The 23,926-nt window shown below is 54.3% G+C and overlaps 2 protein-coding genes across 3 annotated transcripts; both read right to left on the minus strand.

Annotated features, from left to right (window-relative positions):
- Positions 1-1,522: 1,522 nt before the first annotated feature.
- On the minus strand, positions 1,523-14,851 carry LOC144728520 (coxsackievirus and adenovirus receptor homolog). Its single transcript, XM_078608008.1, has 7 exons — positions 14,469-14,851; positions 6,850-7,016; positions 6,470-6,668; positions 5,704-5,853; positions 5,150-5,272; positions 4,692-4,839; positions 1,523-4,217 (listed from the first exon to the last, which is right to left on the minus strand). Exons 1-7 carry the CDS (start codon positions 14,530-14,532, stop codon positions 3,593-3,595), a joined length of 1,476 nt encoding a protein of 491 aa, XP_078464134.1. The 5' UTR covers positions 14,533-14,851; the 3' UTR covers positions 1,523-3,592.
- Positions 14,852-16,110: 1,259 nt separating this feature from the next.
- Positions 16,111-23,926, minus strand: LOC144728521 (uncharacterized). 2 transcript variants are annotated; one of them, XM_078608009.1, is made up of 5 exons: positions 23,685-23,926; positions 22,914-23,013; positions 20,905-21,036; positions 20,546-20,578; positions 16,111-18,404 (listed from the first exon to the last, which is right to left on the minus strand). In XM_078608009.1, exons 1-5 carry the CDS (start codon positions 23,709-23,711, stop codon positions 18,313-18,315), a joined length of 384 nt encoding a protein of 127 aa, XP_078464135.1. In that variant the 5' UTR covers positions 23,712-23,926; the 3' UTR covers positions 16,111-18,312. The 2 variants fall into 2 exon arrangements, with proteins under 2 accessions (XP_078464135.1, XP_078464136.1); XM_078608010.1 differs by having other exon boundaries at positions 20,917-21,036; positions 23,685-23,923.

The raw sequence follows: 23,926 nt of genomic DNA on the forward strand, positions 1-23,926 counted from the left end.
ACAACTGATCTGGTGAGCATACAACGCACGTGCTACCAGTTGCAACAAAATAGTGAATGAACGATGAAACTAACCACATAGCTGCCGTGCACTAACTTCAGGAGTTGATTTGGAAAGCACTAATTTAATGGGTAACACCTATCACGATGTTACAAAAATATGTAATCAGGATATTTATTTTTAAAGGAAATAGTGGTAGTCACATTGGAATGAGGATGCAGTTATCGTGGATCTTATATTGTACGATGTGTCAAAGTATCGCCACATGGAAACCCTAGCAAGTAAGCATACTTGTGTGCACAACGCTATGCAGCCAGCAACAAACGGCACTATCGAAGTTGCAATCGGTGAAGTTCGCATGTTTCTGGAATTGAGCAAGATTATTATAATGATCAAGAGCTTCAGAAAGAGACGATGGCAGGGAATTCCAAAGTGGAGCAGCGCAAGGCAAGAAGCGGCGAGAGAAGCGTGACCGGCGGTGCGGGGAGCGAGTTGCTGTCGGCGGCAGTGGGGTGGGTAGGTGAGCACAGTGCGTAGGGGATTCACCAGCCCGTCTAAGTAGACCCAGCCCCCCTCGACTTGGGAGGAGGAATCACGGAGTGAACAGTACCCTGGTGTTCACGGGAACAGTGAGGTGCACACACAGAGACCACACCTGTGTGCGTGTCAACACTGCTTGCGATGCCACGTGTCCAGTCATGGCGCGGTAAAGACTGCGAGATGGGGCCGTGGGCGGCTCCAACACCCGACCTCACACCACACTCAGATCAGACCACATTGATTTCTGCTCCTGGCCAACACCGGTGACGATTTTATGAATCGGTCCTGGGCCACCCTTAGGTCGACTTGGCCTCAAATGGGTACCTGCTGCAGTGTGTAAACATTGCCACTGGGGAGACGAAGGCGGACGGGTGTGGTGGTGGTCACCCACCCGTTTGTGTGCCGTGCCAGCCTTTGTAAGGTGCTCGCTAACAGCACTTGCCCCAAGTCTGTTAAAGGCGACACGGGGTGGGAGGGGGGGGGTCTTGTCTCACAGTGCCAGTGGTTTGTTGTGAGCTCGGATATAAAATAAAACAACATGGTTACATTCGGTTATAATATAGATTTTTTTTGTCAGGTGAAAAACACTTCATTTTTTTTGTTCCTGGGTAATAAGTGTTATTTCCTAATTGCTTATGCCTCAAAACTACAGAAAATGGCTATTATCCCCACAAATTTTGCTTTTGTGCCTAGAGCAGTGATATTTTGAAATTTACCTATTTTCCAGAACATTCCAGACAGATATTCTTAGGTTTTTTCGGTAAAGTCACGTAGGTAAAAACATTAAAATTAATAAAAGTAAAATAAAATAAAAATCACGACGTTTCAGAGGCAACACAAACCTCCGTCTTCAGTCTGGAAGCTACCCACATGCCAAATTTCAAGTGTGTTGCATTTTGGAAAGTATGCTAAACATTTTGAACAGACACACACATTCACAAATTTCCATTTTATATATAAACAGTTCACCTAAACACAGCAGAGGAATTAACCTTTTATTGAAAAATAAAGATTAAAAAAGTATGGCTCTGTCCAAAAACATAGAATGTTAGCATGCCCAGTTTTTAGGCAAAAATAATTGTGAAACGTTCCACTTTAAGGTGCAGCAAGGTGGCCTTAGAGGAACCTAGCAATGACTGCAATGCAGAATGAGGGCTGTGTACCAAATCTAAGTGGGGTACCTGTGAATGAATCACCCTATATATGTACAATGTGTGTCCATGAATTACAAACACAACTTCCTCCGGTGATGATCAGATGCACAACGAAACTTCACCCATCCCCTCCTGTAGCACAGGGGACCCGACACTAGATCCAAACAACGAGACCCCCCCCCCTAGGACCCCAGCGATCATTAAACTTAACATGTTTACAACAATCATAAGTCAACAATTATAATAAGCGCAATTCCCAGTAAGATTCCCCAAACCTTCAGAGTAACATATTACATCATGCAGATGAAGCAAAGGGTTTGGGTGACACTAAGGTTTATGGGTAGAGGGCTAGGTTAGAGTTGGGGCTAGAGTTGGGGTTAGAGTTGTTGGGGTTTGTTCCCTGACACTGCTTAGGGGGTCCCCTTGCACCAGAAACCCCGTACCGTTAACAGAGCCGACAGCCAGGCTACGAGTTATACACAAAACCGCGAGTACATCTTATACATGTTCTACGTTGCATACGCGTTACATATACAAGTGGAATTAAAATCTCCACAGCCACCCTCATCCCCACCACCACCACATACCCTTTTCCAAACACAGGGGACTCGAAACGCGTCAAATGTTCGGAAGTGGTTGGGAATGTAACAAACACGCATTGGCACCGACGCACACACACGTGTAACTCCAAAGACAAAGATCCCCTTTATAGCCTTAACAGACTGTTGGAGCAAGTGCTGTCAGCGAGCACCTATGACGGCCAGCACGGCACACGATGGGGTCGTTGGCCACCACCACGCCCGGCTGCCTTTGTCTCCCTCGGGGCGATGTTTACACATCGCACCGGGTACTTATTTTAGGCCAAGTCAACCTCGGGGAGGGCCAGGTTCGGTTCAGATAATCGTCACCGGTGTTGGCCGTTAGCGGAAATCGAACTCGGTCGTCGGGTTTTTAGTGCAGCGCGCTAACCACTCGACGACCGCACGCATCGGTGCACGCACACACTGCATGTGCACCCACGTGCGTGCGTGCTCAACATCACACCCGCACACAAGCATGGACGCACACACTCATACACACGTCGAGAAGCTCACACACTCGCACTCGTGCACAACTCTGCACATACACAATAAAACAATCACAAGCATGTCTGGGTAGCTGCCTGCACAGAATGGCAACTTCCCCTCTCCATGTATTCATCGTTGGATGCAGTGGCCAGGTGGCTCGGAGGGTCAATGCATTAAGCCGGCATCACTGAGAAAATAGATTCTGATCCCAACAGTGTAGCGGCCAGGCCACAAATGATTGCGGACAAAATAAATAAAATAAAAATTTGTTCTGGACTTAATTTGGCAAGGTTCCAGCTCTGAGAATCACAAAGCGCAGTTTGACCGTCATGCACCGCCCTGCAAACGTTCTGCATGGATTCTCCATCTCATGGCCATGCCATGTATTTTTTTGGGTAAATATTTGTGTTTTATAATCACAAGGACAAAGACCCCCCCCCCCGGTATAGCCTGAATAGACTTTTGGGGCAAGTGCTGTTGGCGTGCACCGATGAAGGCCGGCACGGCACACGAGAGGGTGGGTGGCCAGCACCATGCCCAACCACCTTTGTCTTTTCAAGTGGCAATGTTTACACATTGACACCAGGTATCCATTTGAAGCCGAGTCAACCTAGGGGACGCCTACGACCAGTTCAGATAATCGCCACTGGTGTTAGCCATGAGCGGGAATCAAATTCTGGTTGCCGGGTTCGTATCGCAGCGCACTTATCGCTGCGCCATGGCTCCCCACACACGCGCACACGTACGCATGCACACACGGATCTAAAAAAATCACACGCAGGCACAAACTTCTCCAACACCCCTCGGTGACTTGACACCTCCCGACCCCCGTCACACGAGGGTAAAGTCCCGACTGCTCCCCGCGCCGTTGCGGGCAGGTGCCGCGTACCCATTAGGGGGCTCCCCGGACCCCCCGCGTGAGGGCTCCGGCGAAACCCCCGGACGCAGGACGATCCCCCCGCCCCCTCTTCCCGCCGTGCCCTGCTGGGCCCCGGAGTACCCGGGGTACCCGGGGTACCCCAGCACGGAGCCCCCCGCGCCCCCGCCGCCCCCCGCTCTGCCGTTGCTCCCCGTCGACTCGGGGATGGTGGAGAGGCGGACGTCGCCCGCGGCGACGGCGTGGCCCGGGCCCGGCCCAAACGAGACGGTGGGGCCTCCTCGCCTGGAGGTGGTGGCGGCGATGGGGGTGGCGGCGCCGGTGGTGGAGGAGGAGCGCACGGAGCTCTGGGCGGAGCCGCGGGCCGCGTGGAGCGCGGACTTGGTGGCGGCGACGGAGGAGCGGCTGGAGGTGCGGCTGGAGGGACGCAGGCCCAGGGCGGAGCGGATCGAGCCGGCGGAGAGCGGGTTGTAGCGCGGCGGGTGGCACGAGTAGACGGTGAAGCGGTCGGGCGGCATCGCCGACACCATGGAGGAGCGCACGCTGCCGGACGCGGAGCGCGGAGCCGCCACGTCCTCGCTGCGCACACACACAGCCCCACTGTACCGTTAGCAGATTGCTACTAAAAGCAGTTGCACCGTTCAATTCCGTTCGTCCAGGCGAGTAGAATTCAATCACATTTATTCGATGCGACGTTTCTTACGGGATATATTAAGCGAAACATATATAGATACACAAAGACTGTTGGGGCTAGTGCTGTTAGCGAGCACCTATGAAGGCCGGCACGGCACACGAGGGGGTGGGTGGTCAACACCACGCACGACCGCCTTGGTCTCCCTAGTGGCGATGATTCCACACCGCACCAAGTACTCATTTGAGACCGAGTCGACCGAGGAGGGGCCCAGGAATGGTTCAGGTAATCGTCACCTGTTCTTAGCCGTGAGCGGGAATCGAACTCGGGTCACCGGGTTCATAGCGCAGGCCGCTACCCGCTACCCGAGGGCTCCCCACACGTGCGTGCCCCCCCCATGCCGACGCGGTGTCGCGTCTCACTGGATTTCGTTCATGATCTCCTCCTCCTCGCGCCGCTTGCGTCTCCGCCGGCAGCAGCAGCAGCAGCAGAGCAGAAGCAGCAGCAGCAGCGCCAGCAGCGCCAACGCCCCAAGCACGATGCCAGCGATGGCACCGGCGCTGAGAGTTCCTGCACAGACACAACACGGCCACCGCATGAACCACACCGCGTCACGAATGGGTGATGGTGTTGGTTACGGCATTGGTGATGTTAGGGATGCAGTGTGCGTGATGTTGTTGGTGATGGTGTTGGTGTTGGTGGTGATGGTGGCGATGGTGTTGGTGGTGATGGTGGCGATGGTGGTGATGGTGTTGGTGGTGATGGTGGCGATGGTGTTGGTGGTGATGGTGGCGATGGTGGTGATGGTGGTGATGGTGTTGGTGATGGTGTTGGTAGTGTTGCTGGCGATGGTGGTGTTGGTGGCGATGGCGGCACTCACTGTTAGTGATGGCCACAGCCATGACGCACGTCTCGGAGCCGACGCGGTTCTGTGCGGTGCAGCGGTACGTGCCGCTGTCATCCTGCGTCAGGTTCCGCAGCATCAGCGTCCCCAGGACGGCATCTACAGCAACATCGAGATCAACAGCATCAACATCATCCTCAAGATCCTCGACCTCGACATCATCATCATTATCAACAATCGTAATCTCCATCTATCCCATGCCCGTGTGCCTCTCTGTACCAGCGTGTCTCCCCGTGCCCCTGCATGTCTCGCTGTGCCCCCACGTCCCTACGTCCATGGTCCCTGTGTTTCACCATGTGTCTCCACGTGTCCCCCCATATCTCTCCTTGTCTCCGCGTATCTCCCCATGTCTCCCCATATCTCCCCGTGTCTCCCCATATCTCCCAATGTCCCTGCATATCTCCCCGTATGTCGCCGCATCTCCCCGTGTCCCCAAGTATCTCCCCGTGTCTCCCCATGTCACCCCATGTCAATCCATGTCAACCCGTGGCCCCCGTGTCTCCGCGTGTTTCCCTCCCGTGTCCCCGTACCCGCCGTGGCCTTGGCTGGCAGGGCCCCGCCGAGGCGCTCCCACACGTAGAGGAGCGGCGAGGAACCCGCGGAGGAGGCGCAGGACAGCGTCACATCCTTCCCCAGCTCCGAGACCCCCGCCGTTGTGCACATCGGTGCCGTGGGCCGCGCTGCACACACACACGGGTACATGAGCACACAAAGACAAAGATCCCCCATAAAGCCTTAACGGATTGTTGGGGCAAGTGCTGTTAGTGAGTAGCACCTATAAAGGTCGGCACGGGACACGAAGGGGTGGGTGGGTGACCAGCACCACGCCCGACCGGCTTTGTCTTCCCAGTGTCGATGTTTACACATCGCATCAGGTACTCATTTGAGGCTGAGTCGACCTAGGAGAGAAGGCCCAGGACCGGTTCAGATAATCGTCACTGGTGTTGGCCATGAGCGGGAATCGAACTTGGGTCGTCAAGTTTGCAGCACAGTGCACTAACTCCGACCCTACCGCTCCCCACATGTACACACACACACAACAGCAACAATCGCCATTCGCCACGAAGTGGCGGCGACATCATCACGGCGCTGCGCCAGGCTGTCGAACGCCCGCTGGCAGGTCACGGGACAGACCCAGGTGCCATGGATTGACTGAGATGACTGGCCGATGCACCACCTGTGCCCCCGACTGTGCCAACACACACACACACACGGATGGGTACAACCACCGCCGTTTCCCCTCCAAGGATCCCCTTGGTCCCCGTGGGTCCCCGTGGGTCCCCTTGGCCGCCGTACCGAGCACACTGAGCTGGATGCGCTGCCGGTCGATGCCCGGCGCCTTCTTCACTTTGCACTCGTAGGTGGCGCTGTCGCCCGCTTGCAGCGACGCGATGAGCACCGTCGCGTTGCCCTGCGCCACGTTGCCCGCAAACGACACACGCCCGCGCAGCGACGCCATCTGGGTGAACACCTCGCCCCCCTGGCTGGAAATCACCTGGCCAGGGGGTTCCCGAGGGTGGGCGGTGTGGGGGGGGGGAGACAGAGAGGAAGGGGATAGAGGGTACACGTGGGTTAGTTGGCCTCGGGGTATGCGTGCAGAGGTTTGCGTGGGAGTCAGGGGGTAGGGGCTTCGTGTGCGAGGGGGGAGGCGAATGGGTGGGGGGGCACGGGGGTACCATGCTGTCCCTCTGGTTGGTGTCGGGGTTGTCGATGGTCCACTCCACGTCGAGGACGCCCGTGTCGCCCGCGTCCACTGTGAAGCTGCAGTCGAGCGTAGCCACCTGGCCCAGCGCGCGCTCCACACGCGGCGTTGCCGACGTCACCGTCACGCACACGCAGCGGCCTGCGAGCGCACACAAAGGTCCCCCGTATAGCCGTGACTGACTGCTGGGCCAAGTGCTGTGAGCGGGCAGCACCTGTGAAGGCCGGCACGGCGCACGAGGGAGGGGGGGGTGTGGGTGGCGAGGACCACACCCGGCAGCCTTTATCACCTGAGGCCGAGTGCACACACATACACCGCCCACACGCGCACAAATACACACACACACTCCACTTTGCGTACACACCTGCACGCACACGTGTGTGTGTGTGTCCGTACATCGTCACTCGAGTGATCGAGGGGGATTGTATTGTTGTTCCAATGTCAGAACGAGTCTCTCCCAGGGTCCACACCACTCACACGTGGCGACCGTAACACATGGCCCGCTCGCACATTCACCTGCCGAATCACCCACCCGGTGGCTACTACGATGATGATGATGATTCTTGTAGTGATGATGATGATGAAGTAACACCAGCAGCATTTGTTAAACAGGCCTAACGCTGCTGAGACCCAGACGGTCGAAACCGGTCCAGGGTAGTGCTCACTTAAACAACTGCTGCCAGATGATAACGGCTGTGGTGAGCCAATAGGGCGATGCATTGAAACAATATTCGTGTTTACGTCTGGGTGCGCAGAACATAGTTCTGCTTACACACACACATATCTTTACGCAGAGCCAGTTAGGCCAGCACACAAATTCTCCACATTTTTCCAAGAGATGTTTCATAAAGCCCCGCCTGTCATCGCCCCCACCCCACCCACCGCACCAGTTCCCCGCGACACATTCTTGTGTCCGTGCTCCGAGATGAAGTGACGTCTTCGGTGCAATTTCTCTGTAGGTGTCATCTCTGTGGGTGTCATCTCTGTGTGGGTGTCATCTCTATGGTGGTGGTGCTTATGTTACTGTTTGCCACGCGGAAAATCATCCTTAGATATTGAGTTGGCCGACAATTTAACCACCGGAGGCATCACGACTCTCAGCATCAGCACGAGCACGCGAGACACGGGCGTGACCCACATGGAGAACACACAGCACACACACACACAGCACACACACACACAGCACACACACACACACAGCACACACACAGCACACACACACACACACAGCACACACACACACAGCACACACACACACACAGAGAACAACAATACACGTGGGTAGCAACACACACAGCACACACACACACAGAGAACAACAATACACGTGGGTAGCAACACACACAGCACACACACACACAGCACACACACACAAAGAACAACAATACACGTGGGTAGCAACACACACAGCACACACACAGCACACACACACACAGCACACACACACACAGAGAACAACAATACACGTGGGTAGCAACACACACAGCACACACACACACAGAGAACAACAATACACGTGGGTAGCAACACACACAGCACACACACACACAGAGAACAACAATACACGTGGGTAGCAACACACACAGCACACACACACAAAGAACAACAATACACGTGGGTAGCAACACACACAACACACACAGCACATATATATACCAATACGCAGCACCAATACACAGCACACATATAGCACATACATATATAGAGAAGACACACATAGCAGAGTATACAATCTCACATTACACATAGTATATACATCTATACACAGAACGAACACAAAGTAAAATACACATAGCATACATATACTACTCTATAGGAGGCACGCATAGCGCACACACAATACACACAAACCACAAACATAGCACACATAGTATCAAGACACACGAAATGCGTGACACACTTTACTTATGTTCAGTAAATAATCCAGGAGAGCCAAACCGAGTCGCTTGACTCTTTCTCAGGAGGGCCCTGCCGCTGATGCTGCTACTTGGGGTGTTGACTTGCAAGATGCTGTCAGACAATTAACGATGACTTGTGTTTGTTATTTCACATGCAGGCAAAACCGGAGCACCCGGAAAAAACCCATCCCCGTACAGATGGACACAGATGGCGAGGAGTCCATTTGCTGTAGCGCCTTCTCGTGGCGAGGAGCCAGGGTACGGCTCCTCTTCGACGTGCACAGGAAGGGAGTTTCACAACCCATCTGAGTGTGACCCACCAACCAACGCTGCTGCTGCTGCTGCCTGCACAGCACTGGAGCAGACAGCCACGTGCAGCGGCACAGCCATCACCGCCAGAACCACAGAGACAAAGATCCTCCCCCGTGTAGCCTTGACGGGGAAGTGCTGTTAGCCAGCACCTATAAGCACGACTCACGAGGGGGTGGGGGGTGTCCGGCACCTCGCCTGGCACGAGGTCTGACGAAAGAATTGGGGCGGCCCGAACGCGAGTCGGAGCACCTGCGGGACTTTGCACCTGTGGTTGTGTGTGTGTGTGTCCGTCTCCGTGTGTGCGTCTTCGCGTGCGTGCGTGCGTGCCTGTGTGTGCATCTCTGTATGTATCCATTGAGTATCTGTCCGTGCATCTCTCTATCTGTGTATCTGGTTATGTTTCTCCGTGTACATCTCTGTGTGTATGTGTATATATCTGTGTCTGTATCTGTGTGTGTCTGTGTTCACTCGTGTATATTAAAGCGGATGAGCTCTCGCTAGAATGAGCAGAGACGGAATGAGCGCGGTTCCAAAGGGCTGGGGGTAGTGAGGCGGTGAGGGTGAGGAGGTGGTGAGGGTGATGGTGATGGTGAGGGGGTGGTGAGGTGAGGTGGTGATGATTAGGTGGAGGTGAGGGGGTGGTGAGGGTGTGGTGTTTGGCCTGGGTGTAAAGATTATAAGGAACATGACCCCCGGGCTAATAACACACCCACCCAGCAACTCACACGCTCAGCACACAACACCCACCCAGCCACTCACACGCTCAGCACACAGAGACCAGCATCCCTGCTACAGCACCCGCTTGCTGTTACAGTAAGGGATGTCGGTCAGCATCCATTAAAGCCAGTACGGTACGCCCGGCCGCCTTTGTCTCCCCAATGCTGCATGGCAACTGGCTGGGGGGGGGGGGGTAACCACACAGTCGTACGGTCACTGTGGTAACCACATACCAGCATAGCAACGGGGGGGTGGGGGGGATAACCACACAAGCGTGGTGAGAGGCCGGAGATTCCAAAGGAGAGAGAGAGAGAGAATTCCAGCTCAAGAATGACAACAACAACAGCAGCAGCAAGACGACGACGCGGGTCTCCATGCGGCGCGGGCTTCAGCACGGACCGGTCTGGGGCCGGCATCCTGGGGAACCGGTTTAGTGGAGCGGGGGGGGGGCTGCTCGGGGGTAGGGAGGGGCAACGGGGGCCGAGGGGGGGGGGGTACCGAGCAAGGGGTGGAGAAACAATTCCACATTCCCGTGGCGGAGTCAGTCCATCTTGAGCGCAACTCCGGCAGGCTGCACGCGGTTTGCACTTTAATGATTGATCAGAAGACCCGCGGTGGTGCGGTGGCAGTGGTGGTCTAGCAACTGCGCGCATTCGTCAACCACGCTGCGTGGCTTTAAAGGGAAATGCAAGCGGCAGATATCTCGTAGGCCAGAGATTTAGCCGGAGACTAACCTCGCTTGATATATCTGGCCTCTCTGCGCTATCAAGGGTCGTTGCCCGAAACGTCGCCTATTTTATGTTATTTCTCAGTCAGTCTTTTTGGCGAATGTACCGAGTTTTAATTGTATTAACTTCGGATAAATGATGCCGATGATGATGCCATGAGTGGGGATGATGGTTGTGATGATGTTGCTGATTGTGGCTGTGATTGATGATGATAATGGCGGTGATGGAAGTGATGGTGGAGGTATAAGGGATTGTGGTGGTGATTATGAATTATGTGGTGATAATGAATGATGTGGTGGTGATTATGAATGATGTGGTGATGATGATCGTGAAGGTGGTGATGATGGTGGTGATAATGAATGATGTAGTCATGATGAGAGACTTGTAATAGCTGGTGGTGGTGATCATGGCCGTGGCAAGGGAGTTATTGTAAATCACGGAGCCGCGTTATTTGCCAGCGAGTCCCGGGTGCCTGTGACGCTGATGCATAACGCGACAGAGACGAGACGCCCTCCCTGCTCGACACGGGGATTCTCGCTCGTCCAACAAAACGAACACGCAGCACTTTACACTTTCGTGACTGCAGAAATTCACATTCTTTGGTTCTTTCGGTAAAGTCACGTAGATAGAAAAAATAAAAAGAAAGAAAGTTTTTCACTTTATTTGTATTTTTTTTATTAGTCACGAAAATCGAAAAAAATATTTAAAAAATTGTTCTTCAATTTATTATTATTCTTTTTACTATCTACGTGACTACCGAAAGAACCAAAGAATACGCAGCACAATGTCCATTAAGCCGAGTTGTTGGGCATGGCGCTGTTGACGATGACCTTTGAGGTACAAATAACCCACTGTGAACAAAACATTTTCCTCATTAAAACATTGTTATGGGATTTGTGTGTGCGTGGAGATGGGAATTCCCTTCTCTATTCCATGATTTTTCAAGTCGAGTTGAGGTGCGTTTCTTTATTAGATACCGATCATATTTTGGCGGCAAAACGAATAATTGGCGGGGTAAATTACGTCGTTTTGAAAGGACGATTGGCGGGGAGTGAGGGCACTCAGCCCATCGTCTCATCGCGACGACGACGATGTTGATGATGTTGATGATGTTGAGATGTTGAGATGTTGACGGCTCCATGCTGCTGATGTTGATGGTGGTGGTGGCTGAGTCATTGCCGAGTGTGGAGGTGAAACTCCCTCGCCACGCCCGTCGCCTCCACACCTCGGCTCGCACTCACCGACGCACATTGCTAATCACCGCGACCGAGGAATGTAATATCATCGATACATTCTATACAAACACGTCATATACGCAGTCTATTTATAGACTGCATATAGAATATTTATAGATGAGAAACGGGGGTAGCTGCCACGGCGGTGGTGTCATGGTGACCACCCAGCAACCAACTACCCCCTCCACTAAACCCGCAGTGACCAACGCGGGGAAGTATGGACAAAGACCGCCCGTGTAGCATTTGGCAGACCCTTGGGGCAAGTGCTGTTAGCGAGCAGCACCTATGACGGGGTAGGTGTGAGGCCAACCCCACGCCTGCCCGGCCGCCTTTGTCTCCCCGTGTTGATGTTTACTACAGACCGCTCCATGCATGAGCCCTTCTAAGACTGAGACGACGACGACGACGACGTGTGGTAACAACCTCCCCTCGATGAGCGTCGTGGGTTGCCGGGCTGTAGAACACAGCAGCTGTTATTGTTGTTGAACTTGCATCTTCACACACAGCGCGATATCGTCGTGGGCACCTCGCTGGGAGTTGTTGTGCACACGACTCATCATCACGCCGCGGGGTATACACACACACCACGTGACATGCACACCACGTGACATGCACACCACGTGACATGCACACCACGTGACATGCACACCACGGGTTATGCACACCACGTGGTGTGTATACGGTCCCTTCTACCGCGGTCTACCGAGACTAAATCCATAGGGCACAGCTGCGTCCGCTTAACACAGACACCGGCACTGCTGATGAGACTCAGGGAAGACGAAACCGGTAAGAAATAGCGTGGGAAGACATCAGCTGCAGCAGCTACAGCAGCTACAGCTGATGACCGAGGAGGAGTTAGAGATGATGATAATGATTATGGGGATACAGTATAATAATGATAGCGATGATTACAATGTGGAGGAGATCAAGATGATTTGACAGCCGTATACATTAACAAGTTATGCGTCTGCAGTGGCCCTTCCCCAAGGCAACGTGCCACACGGACATGGGTTTAACAATGCCTCGGCGCTGCCGACACTCCGGGAAGGCAAACCCCATCCGTGTGCTTTGCTGCATAAAACAAATGTTGCGTGGCAACTCTTTGGCTCGGAAAGCCGAAATTCTGGCCGAGGGAGTCGCCTGTGGATGCACTGCTGGAACGAGAGAGGCCGAGAGAGAGATGAGCAGTCCCCCAACTCATCAGCTGCAGCCTCCCGCACACATCAGCATTGAGGCATCGGGCTCTCATCTCCTGGTCACAACCATGCTCATTCAGCCAGTACTGTGAACTCCACATTCATATGGCCGGCAGGGTGGGAATTATATATAGAGGACGCCCACTTCTGATCTTCCCCCACAATGTAGTATCTATTTTATCGGCCACAGGGGGAGTGAGGATGGGCTGACAGTGAACGGCCCCCAAACAAACAGGAGTTGAACTCGCAACCTTTCGCCTCCGGGTTGGCTGCGCCGCAGCTGCGGGACACCGCAGTGGCGAGAGAGGGAACCGATCTCGGCTTCGAGAGCCTCGCTGAGCATGGGATTCAACCCCCAGACAGGACGAGGAGGAGGGGGGGGGGCTAGTAGTGGGACGAGGAGGAGTGGGACGAGGTGGAGGTGGAGTGGGACGCTCACGCACCGTGATGAATGGAAGTGGCAGCGCACGGCTGGAAGCTAAATCGTCAGGGCCCACTAAGCTCACGGAGATCTCGGATTCAAAAATCAACTGGAGTCAGAGCACAACATAGAGCCAGAGTAATATAGAACGCGAGTTGATGATCATCTCTCTCATATCTCTGTCCTGTCGGTCTCTCGTGTCACTACTGCATCTTTTGGCATCTCGCTAGAACGTTTATAAGTTGCAACTCTCCCTCCCTGCTTAGAGCTTGCAGCACCGTGGATAGTTGGTCAACACAATGAGAATATTTATACTCGAGGAATCCGATGAGCTATAAAGCTCATTTTCACACATTTCCAGTTGGGGCACGGGGTCAGAACGTTTCTACAACGAACAATACAAAAACACGACACAAGTGCAAAGTATAGGAAAGGTATTCTTTAAGTCTTTCGGTAAAGTCACGTAGATAGGTTCAAAGAAAATAACAAAAATGTTGAACCTATCTACGTGACTTTACCGAAAGACCCAAAGAATATGAATTTCTGCAGTCACGAAAGCTTTAAGTCAAGATGTATAGGTTAGATGTAAACAAATCACTGAAATAATTAGTGTTTTTTGGTTTTTTATTTTTTATTCACTTTATTTTTATTTTTCTACACACAAATAAAACTGAACTATGTTTTATCTAATAATAAGGTAAGGCCCATCGAGCTAGCTATGAACTTATTTTCCAGAGGCGACTTGGCCACAAATAAAAGCTCAACAAAGTGTCGTGTCAGTGCGGGGGACCTGGTTCTAGGCTTTGACTGCAGGGAAGGTGAGCTCAGGCGAGGGGTCCAACGTAGGGGTCGGAGGGGGTCAACAGGTGGGGTCCGTGGGGCGAACCCCTTGCTCGCTTTGCCTCCATCGGGCTGCAGAGATCACCCCCATAACGCCACCATCACTCCAAGCGCCATCCATACCCCCACATCTCCCACTCTCCCCTACAGACCCTCATCCCTGCCGCTTCCCCGCCCCTCGCCAGGGAGGCAGTGGTGGAGCGGGACCCCGGGGGAGACCCCCTCCACGGAGACGGCGGCACTCACCCGACAGGAGGGAGAGGAGGAGCACGAGGACGGGGAGGGAGACGCGGGCAGCTGGCACGTCCATGATCCCCGACTCGCCCACTCCTCTCCACGGACCACGGGGTCTCCAATAATGATGGTCGGGGTGGTGGTGGCGGCGGGGATGTGATGATGGAGTTCACGTGGAACTGATGATGATGCAGCCTCTGAGTTGATGGTGTTCGGTGGGATTTGATAACGATGCTGATGCTTTCCTCGGGGAATCGACGACGACGACGACGATATTGCTGGTGACGGTGGTCGCGGGAACCTGCCGGCGACGTCGCTGGATGTGAAGCTCGGGACGACGCTGCAGGCGAAGACGGCCACGGCAACAGCGCATGTGACTCGCGCACTCAGCGAAGCCAAACATATGGGCGGGGGGAGGGGCGGGGAGAGGGGCGGGGGTGGGGGAGGGGCGGGGCTTGAGGGAGGAGGAGGGAGGGGCGCGTTTTGAGGGAGTTGAAGTTAAAGTTGCCACCTTTGAGATCTACGATTCGAGGGCGTTTCGTGAGAATATCTCTCACAGTAGCTGAAGAGGGGAACAGCTGCATCTAAACGCATCGTCTTCAGTGGTGTATAGCCGCCATTATTATTATTATTATTACGCAACTGACACAGAATCCGGGGCGGCTTTTCACGTCTTCGGGACGACTTACAGATTTCCCCAAGATTAGCGAGTGGACAATACCGGGAATGCCAGGAATCGGTGGCAAGTCGCCTTGGAGAGGCGGGGCTTAAGAGTTAGAAGGACGGGGCACCCCCTTGAGCCCCCCGCCCCCCTCCCCCCGGACCGCATCACTTCCTGCCACGGTTCAATTGTCCTGGGTGCAGTCACGTGGCGCGTATTATTGATGGCTGAATGCCTCCCGATGCCTCGTGTTTTGACCATACTTCACCACGCCGGTGAAGACGTGGGAAGGCCCAGGAGCTGTTCAGATATGACTCACCAGTGATGTTAGCCGTGACCGGGTGATCGAACACAGGTGGCCGGGTTCAAATCGCAGTCCACTAAAATGAGGTTAATATGATTACTCCGCTTGTTTTAGCCAATATAGCATGAGTCTCAAGACACTTTTCAGGAGGGTACTGCCATGGTTTCGCAGCAGATAAGTCATGGTGCTGCTGCTATATGTGTGATCCCAATCGAGTGATTTGCAGGCGATGTCGGCATTGAGATGTCTAGCCAATACCGGGTCCTCTGTGGCGCGTGTGGGGGGGGGTAGCTATGGGAGGATGAAACCGGAGGACCCGAAGGAACCCATCCAGAGCAGGGGCCGACAGATAAACCTTCACAGTCCACAGAGAGGGGCCCGAGCCGGGGATCGACGCTACCGCCACCCTTGCCGGTTCAGGCTGCAGCCATTCTTACTGTGCGGCGCACAGAGGCGGTTTCGGGGGTGGGGGTGGGGGAGCGTTTAGGAAACTTGGACCATCGTTTCAGCTGCCGCGCCCGGAGGTAGAATCCTGGCGCCATTGCGGCATGGCCCATCCCTGCACCGTGACAACCACGGGGCAAATGTCGCTGTTGCCGCCTTACGGCCAACGGCGGGTCATCTCAGCTGGCGTTGGAAATTCCACGTTCGTATGACGGGGACGGTTACACGTAAAGAGAGACGCGTGGTATTATTTGATGATTTTATTGCGCAGCGCGTAAATCAAAACGAACACACACCAACACAATGACGACTACTGCTGCAGCAGCAGCCGCAGCGGACTGAGCAGCAGGCAACGCGTGGCGGTGTCGTCGTGCCCACCACACGGGTTGTAATCACCGCTGTCGCTGTGTGTGTGATTGTTTATCGATTATGGTTAATGTTGATTGTTGTGGTATTTGTTGTGATCGTTAATGTTGTTATTGTGTTTGTCAGCACCCCCTGCCCCCCATATAATTATGTTTAAATTACACCACGTGGGGTAATGTTTGTCGTCCTTCCCCCGCACTTCCGATTACCACGGTTGGCTACGTGTGGTGCGAAAGAAGTTCAACACACAACATACATGTGCCACGTATTTAGTTGATTGTTCTTGCTGTTCGATTGTGATTTGGGTAATTTCTTTGGTAACTGTTTATACATTTTAGTGATATGCGTTGGTCTTGTTTTAATTTAATATTGTTCAGTTGTAAGTGTTTGTAATACATTTTGATATTAGCTGTTGCGGGGTATTGGGTCGTTCATTATTGCGCTGGTTACGTAATATATGGCCAAGATGCAGGTTGTTGTTGTGGTTGTTGTTGTGGTTGTTGTTTGGTTGTGCATCGCATTTTTGTTTGATCAGAATTCACAGCAGTCGCTCTATTAACCCGACATCAGAACACCTCCTCCGTCTCTCACGTTCGTATTGATACCTCGTTAAATAAAATCATCACGAACACCCTCACCGGGTCATCGTTGCAAACGAAGAGACTCGCATAGTGCAGAGCACGCACGTGGGAAGCCACGTGGCAAGGGCGCACGGCAGCCAATCGCGAACGAGGAGGCCGTGGTCGTGCCTACGCGCAAACCGTGCACGGAGCTAAAGCGCAGCGGGGGGGGGGCTGCGAGGAGACGACTGTGCCCAACCCAGAGCCCCTCCCCCACAGCCCCTCCCCTCACCCCTCATGCATCCCGACAAAAGCCCTCCGTACCCCTCCCCCAGTCTGGACCCAACCCAGCGCCCCTCCTCCCATCCCCCATTAATTCCCCATAGCCCCCTCACCCCCTCCCCCCACTACACAAAAAACAGCCAATGACGAGCTGCGCGTCAAGTCACGTGACTGGCACATGGCACGTTCTGCTGCCGATAACAAGTATGGCGCGAACTACAATCCCCAATCAGCACGCGGCGCGGTTGTCACGGGCAAGGTCTCTCACCAAGGCGATTGGCAGATCGGAGACCACAGCGGCACAGTGCTGCCATGTGCTTTACCAGGTGAGGGCGCGTTGCAGAGCATTGCCTCTTGTGATTTACGACCTTTCTTTAACCAAATAGATAAGCATACAATACATCTCCTTCACATATCGGTCCCTCCACATTAAACATAACGAGTATTTCTTACACAAGCCCTCGGTCGCACGGCCTTCTGGGAGCACTTAAGGTCAGCAGCATTGACTTGGCTCGAACAAACTCCGGACCGGCTTCAACACTCAGTGCCTCATCAGTCAGGCTCGCTTGAATCAATGCTGCTGAACTGCGAGATGTTATTGGGTCTTAATTCGAGGATAAATACTTTTAAAAATGTATGTGGGGGTACAGATGCGCGAGGGAGACATTGCCTACTTCTCTATTTTGTTATTCATATTTTCCACGACGAGGCCAATTATTTTCCTTATTTAACCCGTTGAGAGACAATTGGGATCCATTCCCTCTTGCGACGGACGTCCTTTATTTAGCCAGGTGCAGGACCACTGAGATGCACCTTGCAATCTAAAGGGCACCTCGTGGCATCGAGTCAATTGGTGAAAGTCATCACTGTTTTCTCACTTGACATTTGGCTATAACACTGAAAGAGAAAATTGGCAACTCGAATGAAGACTTGGCAAGGCCTTTAACGTCCACTTACCACCAGAGGGAACACTTTAGTACGTTTTGGTAAAATACATTCCTGGGCGGCCACAGCCAGGAATTGCACGAAGTGCCAAGGTGACTCAGTGTAAACGTGGCCCCGCCCACTCCGCTCATGGCTCCGCCCACTTCACATAAACCCCGCCCCTTCGTCCGAGGGCGACGCCCACTTTGAAAAATGCCCCGCCCACTACACTCACAGGCTCTGCCCACTTCACATAAACCCCGCCCCCTTCACCCGAGGCGACGCCCACTTTGAAGAATGCCCCGCCCACTCCGCTCACAGGCTCCGCCTGGCCGGCTCCGAGGCTCCGCCCCCCGTGCTCCGCCTCTCCTCCGCTCCGACCTCCGCGTCGTTCCAGCGGTAATTGACTGAAACGAGTCGATGGACAGCAGCTCATTCCTCAGCCCATGCACGCCCCTGCCATCTAAATCATTCTCTTACGTTACCGCTTAATAAGCTATGTCAAGCGCCTTGAGTAAAGGCGCTCTAAAAATATTACGTAAGAAAAGCTGCCATTAGTCGATTAGGCAGCAATTAGCTAGCGACGACGTCACCGTAGCAGGTGATGTCAATCACAGCGGGTGATGTCAATCACAGCGGGTGATGTCAATCACAGCGGGTGATGTCAATCACAGCGGGTGATGACAATCACAGCGGGTGATGTCAATCACAGCGGGTGATGACAATCACAGCGGGTGATGTCAATCACAGCGGGTGATGTCAATCACAGCGGGTGATGTCAATCACAGCGGGTGATGTCAATCACAGCGGGTGATGTCAATCACAGCGGGTGATGTCAATCACAGCGGGTGATGTCAATCACAGCGGGTGATGACAATCACAGCGGGTGATGTCAATCACAGCGGGTGATGACAATCACAGCGGGTGATGTCAATCACAGCGGGTGATGTCAATCACAGCGGGTGATGTCAATCACAGCGGGTGATGTCAATCACAGCGGGTGATGTCAATCACAGCGGGTGATGACTCTGCACGCGGAAGCTGCGAAGCAAGACGGTTGGCGCATGCGCCGTCATAACGCGGCCGATTGGATACTTTCTGCCGTTCAGGCCGCGGCTTGTTGACGGATGTGTCGAGGGCGGATTCACGTACAGCCCTCTTTGTATGTGTAGGGACAGTGCGGGTGCAGGGACAGTGTGTGGCCTAGTGGTCACGAGGGGTAAGTAGGGAAGGGAACCATCTGGGAAGTTCGGGAAAATGCGAGAGAATTCTAGAAAGGGGGCGTGGCCGAGGGCGGAGTGAGGGCCACGCCGGCAATAAAAGGAGGTGAGAGGCGAGGTTCGGGCCTGCTGTGGGATCGGGGTCGACTGTCTTCACGCCGCCGCTGTCTTCGCGTCGTCGCCGCTACTTGCGTGCCATCCCTGGCCCAAGTCATGTGTGTGTTATCCCTGGCCCAAGCGTTTTGTGCGTTATCCCTGTCCAAGTCAAGTTACCTGTATGGAGCGTCTTCTTAAATAATAAATAAGTAAACCTCTACAGTTCAAGTTGTCCGAGCGTCACTACATATGTATGTTGAACTTCTTTCGCACCGTACGTAGCCAACCATGTTAGTCGTAGGTGCGGGGGAACGATAACAAATCGGATGGAGGGCTCCCCACACCGTGTTGTCGGTCATGGGGGAGGGTTGTTTTGACCATACTTCACCATGCTGGTCATTGCAACAGGAGTGCTGGATCGGTGCAGATAGCTGATCGCAGCACAACGCCACACCAAGGGCTCATTCATGGCCACTCGCAACCGTGACCCCTCCTTACGGACCGCGCTCGTGCATAAACTCCCTTCTTCGTACTCTCGTTTAGCCAGGAAATTCTCACCGAGTCTCAAGACCCTTTTTCTCAGGAGGGTCCTGCCAAATGTTCCCTGGAGGAGCGATGTTGCTGCTGCTGCTGTGTGTGTGATCCCAGTTGAATAATCTGCAGGTGATTTTTGAGCAATGGGAAGCGGTTTGGCCAATAACGGTTACATTGCAGCGTTGAGCTATGGGAGGAGGAAACCGTAGAAGCCAGAAGAAACCCCGTGCAGAACAGGAGGAGAGCGTGAAAAGCCAAACTTTGAATACAAAGTTTGAGTGTACGGAGGGTGCGGAGTGTGTGCGGTGTGTGTGCAACAGTGTGTGTGCAACAGTGTGTGTGCAACAGTGTGTGTGCAACAGTGTGTGTGCAACAGTGTGTGTGCACGGTGTGTGTGCACGGTGTGTGTGCACGGTGTGTGTGCACGGTGTGTGTGTATGGTGTGTGTATGGTGTGTGCACGGTGTGTGTGCAACAGTGTGTGTGTGTGGTGTGTGCACTGTGCGTGTGTGTGGTGTGTGTGTGTGGTGTGTGCACGGTGTGTGTGCACGGTGTGTGTGTGTGGTGTGTGCACGGTGTGTGTGTGTGGTGTGTGCGCGTGTGTGTGCAACAGTGTGTGTGCACGGTGTGTGTGTGCATGGTGTGTGTGTGTGGTGTGTGCGCGTGTGTGTGCGGTCCGGGTCTCCCACCCTCACTCACCGTCCTCACTGTTCTCCAGCAACACGAACGAGGCTGCAAGACACGAACAGGTGAGGACACGCATACACGTGGGACACGCGCACTTACATCACACGAACACTAACACCGTACACGATACTAACACTAGCAGCACACGGCACGAACACTAACACCACACGGCAATAACACTAACACCTGCCATAGCACTAACACCAATAGCAGACAGAGCACGAGGGGGGTGTGTGTGCTATGATGTAGAGTGTGAGTGTGTGTCATGATGTGCGGTGTCTTTGTCTTCGTGGTACGATGCCGGGGTGTGAGTGGTACGATGGGGGTGCGTGGAAGCGTGCGAGTGGTATGATGCCGTGGAGTGTGCCTACTTTGGTAGGTACCGTCGTGTGCCGCGTTCCACCGGACTCGCTGCTGCCAGACTCGAAGCGCCGTGACGAGCAGGACGGCCGCGAGCAGCACCGCGATCACCACCCCCACCGCTACCTCGTACGTCTGTATGCCTGCACAGGTGCATACACAGGTGCATACACAGGTACATACACAGGTACATACACGGGCACGCGCGTGGGTACGCGCACGGGCAGGTTCATTCCCATTGGTCGTGCGGTGTCAGCAGCACGGCTTCTGCAGCGGACAAACTTCCAGGTGCCTCCTGACCCACACCGGGCTGGTTCAGCAGGGCTCGTTGTGCCAGTCGGAAGGAGGCGTATACAGTCTAAGCATCTCTGTACAGAACCATTTTCAATGTAAAACAGAAACATTTTCAATGACAGCCAGAGGTCTCTGTGTGAGTCTGTGGGTCTGTGTGTGAGTCTGTGGGTCTCTATGTCAGTCTGTGTCTCTATGTGAGTGTGTGGGTCTCTGTGTGAGTCTGTGGGTCTCTGTGTGAGTCTGTGGATCTCTATGTGAGTGTGTGGGTCTCTGTGTGAGTCTGTGGGTCTCTGTGTGAGTCTGTGGGTCTCTATGTGAGTGTGTGGGTCTCTATGTGAGTGTGTGGGTCTCTGTGTGAGTCTGTGGGTCTCTATGTCAGTCTGTGGGTCTCTATGTGAGTGTGTGGGTCTCTGTGTGAGTCTGTGGGTCTCTATGTCAGTCTGTGGGTCTCTATGTGAGTGTGTGGGTCTCTGTGTGAGTCTGTGGGTCTCTATGTCAGTCTGTGGGTCTCTATGTGAGTGTGTGGGTCTCTGTGTGAGTCTGTGGGTCTCTATGTCAGTCTGTGGGTCTCTATGTCAGTCTGTGGGTCTCTATGTGAGTGTGTGGGTCTCTGTGTGAGTCTGTGGGTCTCTATGTCAGTCTGTGGGTCTCTGTGTCAGTCTGTGGGTCTCTATGTGAGTGTGTGGGTCTCTGTGTGAGTCTGTGGGTCTCTATGTCAGTCTGTGGGTCTCTATGTCAGTCTGTGGGTCTCTATGTGAGTGTGTGGGTCTCTGTGTGAGTGTGTGGGTCTCTGTATGAGTCTGTGGGTCTCTATGTGAGTGTGTGGGTCTCTATGTGAGTGTGTGGGTCTCTGTGTGAGTCTGTGGGTCTCTATGTCAGTCTGTGGGTCTCTATGTGAGTGTGTGGGTCTCTGTGTGAGTCTGTGGGTCTCTATGTCAGTCTGTGGGTCTCTATGTGAGTGTGTGGGTCTCTGTGTGAGTGTGTGGGTCTCTGTGTGAGTCTGTGGGTCTCTATGTGAGTGTGTGGGTCTCTATGTTAGTGTGTGGGTCTCTGTGTGAGTCTGTGGGTCTCTATGTGAGTGTGTGGGTCTCTATGTGAGTGTGTGGGTCTCTGTGTGAGTCTGAGGAAATAAATGGGGATCAAGTCTGCATTTCAAGACTCTGGGCAGACACAGGAAGTCAGCCCTAGGCAGAGAAGAGGAAGCTCTTGAATCAAGGCAGGGAGTCATCATCACTGATGGCGCACACAGTAAATGCTGTTAGCGACCACCTGTTAAGGCCAGCACGACGCACGAGGGAGTGGTGTGGTCGGAAAACCACCCCGGCCGCCTTTCTCTACACGGTGATGTTTCCACACTCACCCCAGGTACTTATTTCTGACTGAGTCGACCTAATTGAGACCTAGGACAGGTTCAGATACTCATCACCCATGTAGACCGTGAGTGGGAATCGAACTCGGATCACCGGGTTTGTGGCGCAGGAGTGCATTGCTAGCCACTGCTAGCCCTGCACTACCGTTCCACACACAGCGTCAGATGCTCCCACACCGCCCCTTTGTCACTCCACTGCTGGATGGGGCTCTCCCCACGCCTGTGCGGGTCGTCGGGGTTGTTTGACCATACTTCACCACGCTGGCTCGGTGCGGGTTGGTGAAGGCGGGGAGCAGAGGCGCGGGAGCATAGAAGTTCAGTACAACAATGGATTACACAGCCCCCTCCCCCCCGTACCTGTGACCTTTGAGGGGACTACGGTGATGGTCCCCAGCTGGGTGCTGCTCTCAGAAGCGTCGGGGCCGGAGCTCACGGTTGGGCCCCTCAAAGTGGAGACCTGGGGCCCACGGGGACACACGGGAAACAACAGAGCCGTGAACACGTGTCATGTAGAGGACACGCATGTGCACATGCGTACACATGCGTGTGCTATACATGGGTACTACACATGCGAGTACTATACATGGGCACATGTGTTGCGCTCAAATGCGTACACAGACACGGAGATACGCATTTGTCTCCCCAGTGACGACGTCTTCCCAGTGACGATGTCTCCACACTGCACAGTGTACGCCCAGTGCTGTTTATAGACCGGGCCGGGTACTAATTTAAGGCTGAGTCGACCCGGGGAAGGTCCAGAACTGTCATATAACCGACTCCGCCACACCCCCCCCCCCCTCGTACTCCCCTCTGCCGTCAGGGAGACACGGGGACGGGGAGACACGGGGACGGGGAGACACGGGGACGGGGAGACACGGGGACGGGGAGACACGGGGACGGGGAGACACGGGGACGGGGAGACACGGGGACGGGGAGACACGGGGACGGGGAGACACGGGGACGGGGAGACACGGGGACGGGGAGACACGGGGACGGGGAGACACGGGGACGGGGAGACACGGGGAGATGTACGCGGATGTGGCTGCTGTGTACGCGTGACCCATGCCACCAACCCCGCCCCCCCCGTGTCTGGGACGCGGAAGTGAGAGTGAGTGGGGGGCCCCGTACCTGCGGGGTCGGGGGAGTCGCGTTCATGGAGCCGCCGGGGCCGCCTCTCTCGCTGCGCGGGGGGCACGGGGCGCTCCCTCGGCCTCCCGGGGGGGGCGGGGGGGCAGAAGGAGTAGAGGAGGGGCGGCAGGGGAAGGGGGCAGTCCAGGCCGGGAAGACAAAGGCGGCTCCGGTCAGTCAGCTGAGCGATCAGCTGAGCTGACGGCGCGAGAGCATTGCGGTTGGCGGTGACGTCATGGGGG

The sequence above is a fragment of the Lampetra planeri genome, chromosome 29, assembly GCF_965212315.1.
Source record: "Lampetra planeri chromosome 29, kcLamPlan1.2.h2, whole genome shotgun sequence".
Classification (NCBI taxonomy): Eukaryota; Metazoa; Chordata; class Hyperoartia; order Petromyzontiformes; family Petromyzontidae; genus Lampetra; species Lampetra planeri.

Bases quoted from the DNA above. Each gene is read 5' to 3' on its own strand.
- LOC144728520 (XM_078608008.1), bottom strand. From the start codon at position 14,532: ATGGACGTGCCAGCTGCCCGCGTCTCCCTCCCCGTCCTCGTGCTCCTC. The intron at 6,669-6,849 runs GTACCCCCGTGC...CCCCCTGGCCAG, and splicing joins CCAACCAGAGGGACAGCATG to GTGATTTCCAGCCAGGGGGG. The intron at 5,854-6,469 runs GTACGGCGGCCA...GTGTGTGTGCAG, and splicing joins CATCCAGCTCAGTGTGCTCG to CGCGGCCCACGGCACCGATG.
- LOC144728521 (XM_078608009.1), bottom strand. From the start codon at position 23,711: ATGAACGCGACTCCCCCGACCCCGCAG. The intron at 23,014-23,684 runs GTACGGGGCCCC...CGTGGGCCCCAG, and splicing joins CGACTCCCCCGACCCCGCAG to GTCTCCACTTTGAGGGGCCC. The intron at 20,579-20,904 runs GTAGGCACACTC...CGTGTCTTGCAG, and splicing joins ACACGACGGTACCTACCAAA to CCTCGTTCGTGTTGCTGGAG.